We start from the raw sequence: 8,891 nt of genomic DNA, 5'->3' as shown, positions 1-8,891 counted from the left end.
CTCAAGCGGCGGTGGAAGTGGCGGCGGTTCGGTGTCGACACATGCATTCTGGTCAGCTTCATCTTGGAGGCTGCGGCGACGTAGGCGACGCTCGTATGGTGGAGCTACTGCCGATGGTCGAGGCATCGTTGGCAGTCTGCGCCATCAGGTTCGGGGTGCTCAGGGGGAAACCCCAGATCTGGGTCTTCCGGATCGGATGATGATGGCGTTCTATCGCTTTCCCTTCTGGGGGCATCGTCTTGGAGCAAGTGCTGGCTGGAGGGATGGTGGAGCGGTGTTTCATCCCAAACTTTGATGGCGGCGGAGATCGATGGCATGGCGCTGTGGAGACTCGGCGTCCGACGTGCGGAGATGGGCTCGCGCAGGAGGAGGTTGCTGTCTGGCGTCATGGTGACGTCGATAGCAGAGTGGCCAGACAAGGTAGAAACCTCAATATGATCTGAAGACCTGTGGAGATGGCGGCGACGACACACGAGTGCGTCTGACCGGATTGTGCCCCAGACCCGGTATGTGGCTCGGCTGGGGCTTCCGAATGAGTTTTGGCTTCCGGCTTTTGATGTTAGGCTTAGGTGAGTGGTTTGGGTAGTGGCCCAGCTAGCACCCCTTCATCATTTTGGATAGGAGTAGCGGCATATGTTGCCAAGATGGTGGATTCAGGCACATTGTTGTAATACTTTGTAAGGTCCTCGAGAATAATCAATAAAGTGGCCGTATGCATCTCCCAGATGCAGAAGCCGGGGGTCATCCTCCTTTTCCAAAAAAAAACATATATGTATGTATATATATTTGCGTGCATGTTTCAGAAAAGTTCAGTCTTCAGAGGGCTAGCTAGATGGCTAGCTCTTGGATCCTTCCATCTGTATGGTTCTCTCAATCCACTAACAAATGACCACTGCTTGCAATTACTTCCCAGGATCTACACTCGCTCGCTTCTTCAGCAATCAATGCTGGGATGATTCTAGTTACCAAACCATGCATATCCTGTCATCTTTTTGCCCTACTACTGAAGCGCAAGGCTGACATGTCTGCTAGCTAGCCGCTGCCATGGTAGGGCCTGGCCAAAGCAGGGACCACTGACGTGAAATTTGTTAGTATTTGGATACTAATGACTTAATCTGCAGTGATTATCCACTGTAGTGACTTGATCAATTTGAAGTTAATGAGGCATGCAGAGCCCTCTTATTTCGTTCCCATTTAACCTCTCTGCACTTGGAACTTTGTTTTGCACCATTGCATTTGAGGAAATTATTTTCCAGAGTATACCGTGCAGTGATTCGGTGTGGGATCGGTAGCTGCTCCCATACGTATACTTGCCTGTGAAATAAAATGAGCCTAGAGAGGGAGGGAATGTACTGTAGCAGAGACATTTTTCTCTCAGTGGTACCGCAAAGAAATTTGGTTCTTGGCCTTGAAGGTTCAGTTAATGCTACGGGTAGAGATCATCTACTGTTACATTGCACTGTTTTGTAAGGGTGAATATTTACTTCTGAAGGAAGTTGTGCGCATGAAACAAAATGCAGAGACGGGTACATTTTGAGCATTGAGTTGGCAAAGACTTTGTTGAGTTGGGGTTCAGGATTCAGTTTGTTTCCTCGGAATGTTAGTTAGCCATGGGGGAAATGGTTACCCACCACTAGATGATTGTAGTCAAAGTCGGCATACTGAAATTTTGTTACCAGAAAGAAACTGGCCCAACACACAGGGACCCTCTCTTAACACTGCCCACTGCCAACTTATCCATCAATAGAGATTAAATGATTTGGTCTTATCATCTCTCTCTCTCTACCCCTTTCTCCCTCCTTGTCTCAGCCTCCTCTCAGCTTTTATATAAGTCGGTATGAGCATTCACCAGGGAACAAGCCAACTTTCCTTCTCCACTCTACCCTCTGCCAACAAGCAACAGGTGGTACTCCTCCTCTCCCCCGTGGAAACCACCAAGCTTTCCATCACACACCCATCGGGGAGATTCAGGCACAGGGCCTAGTCCAACAATGGCAGACTTCTCCTCAACCCACCACCACTCTCTCCTCAAGATGCCCGCAGTCTTCACCACCAATGACGCCTCCACCCCGAACATCTCGAGCTTCTTGCTTTACAACCAAACCAGCCATGGCCAGCCTCCAGCACCAGCAAATGCATGTGCGGCCATGGTGGAGGATGCCTCGCGGGAGAGCTCCTCTGCAGTTCTCGACAATGCCTCTCTACAGGCCAGTGCATCTGTGGACAGGAAGAGGAAAGCCACAGATGACAGCACCACACTTAGCTCTGCTCACTCCAAGGTACTGACCAATTAGTAATTAACTACCATTTGCCATCCACTTTGTATGTAATTAACTTTGCGATTAAGAATTGTATTTCCTTGATCTGGCAATTACCAGGACTGCAAGGATGGCAAGAGTAGGAGGAAGAGGGAGAAGAGCAGCACCGAGCAGGACCAGGAGGAGGCGCCCAAGGGATACATCCATGTGAGGGCAAGGAGAGGGCAGGCAACAGATAGCCACAGCCTTGCAGAGAGGGTATGTACAGCAAGCTCGCACACGTACACACGCATTTCTCTTTCTCCTGGCATCTTATTGATCTTGGTGGCCTTTCTCTTTCTCTAGGTGAGGAGGGAGAGGATCAGTGAGAGGATGAGGTTGCTGCAAACACTGGTCCCTGGCTGTGACAAGGTCAAAATTAGCCTGTTTCTGTTGTCATTTACATGTCTTGCTTGGTGCGTGCATGCATGTGTGCAGGGCTCTAACTTTGAGAGGAAACAAATGTTGCTTTTGTGCAGGTCACCGGAAAGGCACTCGTTTTGGATGAGATCATCAATTATGTGCAGTCCCTGCAGAACCAAGTTGAGGTAATTAAGCCAAATGGGAAAAACAAAAGAGAGAAAGATGTCAAGGAACACCTGATGCTTAATTTGACATTTTCCTTTTTGAGTGTCGCTGACCAAATCACATTAATGTAATGAGAAGTTCACTGTTGTACTTGTTGTGCAGTTCCTGTCCATGAGGATTGCTTCCATGAGCCCAGTGTTGTATGGATTTGGGCTGGACAGTGATGGCCTCCATGACCAGGCACAAGTATGGGGCAACAAAGATAATTTGCACTGACTAAATACATCTGTACATTGATCTCAAGATATTTAAAAATGTCTTTTTGCAAAATGTTGCTTCTTCAGAAGATTGGAGGCATGTTCCAGCAGGAAGCCCTTGCAGTGCCTGCCCCAGCTGCATCTCAAGCCATGATGGACACCGCATCCTACTCGCTGCAAGGCCAGGGGGGCATCTCTTTCTCTCAGTCCCAGTCTCAGGTTGGCATGCATGCCCTTCAATTCCTCTCACTTGCTAGACCATATGTGCAAGCAAAGCCCCAAATTAGTAATGCATGGCGTCCGTTTTACCCCAACTTCCCGTGCATCATTTTTTCAGGACAGTGGCAGTTACCTGATGCAATCAGTGGGAGAGCAAAGACAGGAACTGCTCAATCAATTGGTGTTCAGCAACATGTGCTCCTTCCAGTAGGGGAAGAGAAAGAGATGAAGCAACCCATATTGACAATAGGTACTGCACATAAGCAAGTTATTATTATTTTAAAATATTGTAGGTCTGTTAAACTGAGTTTCCATTGGCTTGTCCACTGTTGTCACTAAAAATTAAGCAAAAAATTGCACGGAATTATCCATGATTACCGACGACAGCCATTTATGTTTATCCTAACAATTTTTTTTATTTCTTACCTGAACAGGCGCGGGAATAATGCTGCAAGATAGGTAGGAGCAGCAGATGAGTTTGAGATGTTGGATCTAGTGATCCATCCCCTTATCTGGATGCGGCAGTCTACAGCAAGTAGAGTTTGCATGCTATGCTACACAATTTCAGAAACCTGTAATATCTGTAGCAAGCAGCACCTCAATTAGGCATTGTCTATGGATATTTATTACTGCACCTCAATGGATTCACTGTCATCACCATAAAAATATTTTTTAGTCGACTTTTGAGAGATCAGTTGTTAATATAAAAGGGAGCTCTTTGCACTGTTCAAACACAGGCTGTTCCATTCAGACTATCAGCATCAAGAGCTGCTTACCATTTCCCTCTTTTTTTCTTTTGCGATGAACATCTGCTTGTCTTTTCAGTGTCAGGATGAGAAATCGTCTGCTGTTCCAGTTAAATAATTAATTTTTAGGGCAAAGAGATATGGCAGTTTCAATGGATGCTTAGTTCATTTTCCCTGTCTCCCCTGCATCAGTTATGGGCAGGGCAGGCCATGAACAACCTGTGGATTGACTTCATGTCCTTGAGCTCTCTTTGACCAGTTGGATATGGCCTTTGAATCCGTCGCAAGAAATCCACCAAAAGTATGATGAACTGTATTATCTCACATCCTGTTTGGTTCCGGGGAATTAGTTATATAGGAATGGGAATTTCAGAGGGACGTGGCATATAATCCATTGTTTGGTTGGAGGGCAAGGGGATGAGAAGGGAAAGAGAATTAAGAGACCAATTTCCATGTATCTCTTCCCTGCCTCGTCCTGTTAATTCAAGTGGGATAATACTTCCTCTCTAATTCACTCATTAATTTGCACGACACATAGCCCTCGCAAAAAAAATTTTTTGCACGACACATCAAACATTAGTTTAGGTCTAAAAATCAACGTCCCAAGCCTAATCCTTCAATAAATCCCACTTCTAAACTCCCATTTCCTTTCCCGTTGTAGTCAAACACTTATCCTATTCTATCTTTCATAGATAAAAAAAGATAAGACAAACAAAAAGTAGCATACATTTTTAAAAAAGGGCATAACTAAAGCATAACAACAGGGTTAGTAAAATTGACACGCAGCGTGTGCCGTCTAATTAAGCATGGTTCCTAAGTACTAGAGGGTCACGCGCGCTTTGCCATCCCATTCCATGGTCGTGAGTTTTTTTTATTTTTTTGCTGTTATGATTAGAGGTGAGCATTTTTTACACCGAAAATCGAAGAATCAAAAATATTCTAATTTATTCACTTTATAATGTTCACTTTGGTGTTTTCACCGCTAGTTGTTTGTGTTTGAATATATAGCCAGTATTCATTCTACATAAATCGAGTTGACCACCAAAATGGGCCTCCTTTTCTCCAACTTTGCCACTTTGCTAGCACATGTCCGCCCCCCCCCCCCCACAAGTTCAATTCACTTGTGTCTTTGCCTCTCATAATCACTTTCCTTACACGGGATTTCGTCCTCAAAAGGACTCCAATCTCCCGGCCTAGTCGCCTCCTAATCTTTTAGGTTAGATCATCTGTCACAGGGCCTAGCTACACCGACTCTCCAACAGGAGCTCATGTTAGATTCGGTCTCTAGCGCTTGGTATTTCCGTTTAGCTCTCCCCAGTGCTAGCACTACGCCACTCTTCCATCGTGCATCCACCGCTCGAGGAGCCTGAAGGGGAAGATGGAGAAAGCGACGACCCGATTGTTCGACACAGAACCAGCAAGCTAGCGCCACCCCCTCACTAACGCACGAAGCAGAAAGCAAGTTTGCCCTTTTCCCGGATGCGAAATAACCCACACTCTCGGGAGTTCCTATTCAGTGTGCAAGGCGTCGAAGCACGACCAAACATGCACACCCCAAGATGCTCCCTTTGGTTGTGTGGCCGGTCACCCTATTGGGCCTAGGCCCATTCGGGGAAGCGAAGAGAAAAAAGAGCAAGGAAAACAAAAAAAGTATAAAGAATATTTAAAATGTTCTGAAAAATAAAAATATATACACAAATTTTGAAAAACATCGTTAAGAATGAATGTGTTGCAAGAAATCCACCAAAGTATGATGAACTGTATTATCACAACATGTTTGGTTCACGGGAATTAGTTTCACTAGTAGAAAAAAGGCCATTTGTCCCGGTTCGTAGGGCCCATTTGTCCCGGTTGGGGAACCGGGACTAAAGGGTCGGTACTAAAGCCCTACACGTTTAGTCCCGGTTCTTACACCAACCGGGACAGATGGGCCTCCACGTGGCCGCTGCGGCGAGCCCAGGCAGGAGAGTCTTTGGTCTCGGTTGGTAGCACCAACCGGGACCAAAATGCATCCACGCGTCAGCAGCTGGCAGGAGCTGAGTTTTTTTAAAGAGGGTGGTTTAGGGGGTTTTGAGGGGTTAATTTAGGGTATTAGCTAGCTAATAGAGAGAAGTGTTCTCTCTTATCTCCGTGCTTGGTTTACCAATGCTACTGCTATGCCTAAACATGGCTTAGATTGAAGTGAATGCAACATGTGTGGTGCATGTCGAAAGTAATACTAATATCCTAACTTGATCAAGTTTGGATTAGTACTACTTTTGACATGCACCACATGTTGCCTTCACTTCAATCCAATCCATGTTCATTTCACCCACTGATATATAAAAAACTCTCCATGCTCGCATCATGCATCATCATAATAACAAGTCCTACTAATCATCATCATACAATTTCTACTCGTTATTAATAACAAGTGATACGATCATCATCCTCATAGTCATCGAACCAACCCAAAAATTGTTCTTAGCACATGATCATCAGTATTAGGTAGGACCTAAATACCCTCTTTAAGGTAAAATAACATAAAACAATATAGGCCCTGACTCTCCATTATGGAGAATGGAGTCATCTTGTCTTTAATTCTTGCGCTTCGCACAATGTTGCTTCCAAGTACCTCCTTACGACTGACCATACATTTTTTCCATTCTCTGATTTTCATGTCTCCACTTCTTTTAGAAATCCGATATGGACAGGTGAGATTCGTAGGATGACCTGGCCATATGTTCAAAACATCAAGGCGATCATTCTGATACATCAGATGAGGCACACAATCATTCGGGATTTTCGGTTGAAAAACATAGTAATAACTTTGTAGTTAGCAATGTAGTTAAGTTTTAAAAGAATTTATGCAAAAGATGCACGAATGTCATAATAGTAAAAAAATCTTACCATGGCATCTCCATGGATGTTACTGTAGTTCAACACGTGCACTAGTGGCACGTATTGACCATAATGTGGAGGAGTTTTATAATAGATATTGTAATTCTCAAGATCAGTACAAAATGCGGCCAGATGATTTTTCTTCTGATAAGTTAATCAGAGCCATCGGTGTAGTAGGTTCTGTCTACCATGTTCCGCACATTGTTTGAACAATGAAAATAAGTTGTCAACTATTTTGAAATGAACAATATAAATTAGTTAATAACTATGTTTGAGAAACTCACATAGCGGTAGAATTGGAAGCGTATCAACAAGGGCCCAAATGTCCATATTGTCTTGGTCGATGTCAGGATCACCAAGATCCATGGTGACAAGCATACCCTCATAAAAACCATACATCTTGCAAAGTGCTTCCCAATTTTTGCAACCAAAATGGGTTACGCTCTCAGAATTATACAGATTTACTTCAAAATCCACATCATGATGGGTCCTTAGGTGAATTTTCTTTGTTTCAAAATTTCCATGGTCTTCAAAATCCATCCTCTCCAAGACATAGCGTCTTGCATGGCATGAGATAAGCTACTCAAATTGTAAAAGATGAAAATTACACGTTGAAATAGTTGAAGTCATGCTTAATTATGAAAAAAACACTTTTCGTCGTTGCGTATCATTTCAACATCGAAGGTCTGATACGTCTCCAACGTATCTATAATTTTTGATTGCTCCATGCTATATTATCTATTGTTTTGGACTATATTGGGCTTTATTTTCCACTTTTATATTATTTTTGGGACTAACCTATTAACCGGAGGCCCAGCCTAGAATTGCTGTTTTTTTGCCTATTTCAGTATTTCGGAGAAACGGAATATCAAACGGAGTCCAAACGGAATAAAATCTTCGGGAACGTGATCCAGGAGACTTGGACCCTGCTCCAAGGAACAAAAGAGGTGGTCACGAGGGTGGGGGGGCGCCCCCCTAGGGCGTACCCCCTGCCTCATGGGCCCATCGTTGCTCCTCCGGCGTACTTCTTCCTCCTATATATACACACGTACCCCCAAACGATCAGAACCAGGAGCCAAAAACCTAATTCCACCGTCGCAACTTTCTGTATCCACGAGATCCCATCTTGGGGCCTGTTCCGGAGCTCCGCCGAAAGAGGACGTCATCACGGAGGGCTTCTACATCATCCTAGCCCCTCCGATGAAGTGTGAGTAGTTTACCTCAGACCTTCGGGTCCATAGTTAGTAGCTAGATGACTTCTTCTCTCTCTTTGAATCTCAATACAAAGTTCTCTCCCCCTCTCTTGTGGAGATCTATTGTTGGAAATATGCCCTAGAGGCAATAATAAAAGCATTATTATTATATTTCCTTGTTCATGATAATTGTCTTTATTCATGCTATAATTGTGTTATCCGGAAATCGTAATACATGTGTGAATAACAGACACCAACATGTCCCTAGTAAGCCTCTAGTTGACTAGCTCGTTGATCAACAGATAGTCATGGTTTCCTGACTATGGACATTGGATGTCATTGATAACGAGATCACATCATTAGGAGAATGATGTGATGGACAAGACCCAATCCTAAACATAGCACAAGATCGTATAGTTCGTTTGCTAGAGTTTTCCAATGTCAAAGTATCTTTTCCTTAGACCATGAGATCGTGTAACTCCCGGATACCGTAGGAGTGCTTTGGGTGTACCAAACGTCACAACGTAACTGGGTGACTATAAAGGTAGACTACGGGTATCTCCGAAAGTGTCTGTTGGGTTGACATGGATCAAGACTGGGATTTGTCACTCCGTATGACGGAGAGGTATCACCGGGCCCACTCGGTAATGCATCATCATAATGAGCTCAAAGTGACCAAGTGTCTGGTCACGGGATCATGCATTACGGTACGAGTAAAGTGACTTGCCGGTAACGAGATTGAACGAGGTATTGGGATACCGACGATCCGGG

At 44.4% G+C, this 8,891-nt stretch overlaps 1 protein-coding gene across 1 annotated transcript; it reads left to right on the top strand.

Moving 5' to 3' along the window:
• Window positions 1–1,818: 1,818 nt before the first annotated feature.
• On the top strand, window positions 1,819–4,051 carry LOC125521109 (transcription factor bHLH137). The gene is made up of 8 exons (XM_048686158.1): window positions 1,819–2,279; window positions 2,379–2,516; window positions 2,604–2,669; window positions 2,777–2,845; window positions 2,988–3,071; window positions 3,170–3,301; window positions 3,420–3,551; window positions 3,736–4,051. The coding sequence occupies exons 1-7, from the start codon at window positions 1,992–1,994 to the stop codon at window positions 3,510–3,512; spliced, it is 870 nt and encodes a 289-aa protein (XP_048542115.1). The 5' UTR covers window positions 1,819–1,991; the 3' UTR covers window positions 3,513–3,551; window positions 3,736–4,051.
• The last annotated feature ends 4,840 nt before the right edge of the window (window positions 4,052–8,891 follow it).

Source organism: Triticum urartu, chromosome 7 (genome assembly GCF_003073215.2).
Source record: "Triticum urartu cultivar G1812 chromosome 7, Tu2.1, whole genome shotgun sequence".
In the NCBI taxonomy this organism is placed as follows: domain Eukaryota; kingdom Viridiplantae; phylum Streptophyta; class Magnoliopsida; order Poales; family Poaceae; genus Triticum; species Triticum urartu.
This window is presented reverse-complemented; position numbering and strand designations above follow the sequence as displayed.

Bases quoted from the DNA above. Each gene is read 5' to 3' on its own strand.
- LOC125521109 (XM_048686158.1), top strand. From the start codon at position 1,992: ATGGCAGACTTCTCCTCAACCCACCACCACTCTCTCCTCAAGATGCCC. The intron at 2,846-2,987 runs GTAATTAAGCCA...CTTGTTGTGCAG, and splicing joins CCCTGCAGAACCAAGTTGAG to TTCCTGTCCATGAGGATTGC. The intron at 3,302-3,419 runs GTTGGCATGCAT...TCATTTTTTCAG, and splicing joins TCTCTCAGTCCCAGTCTCAG to GACAGTGGCAGTTACCTGAT.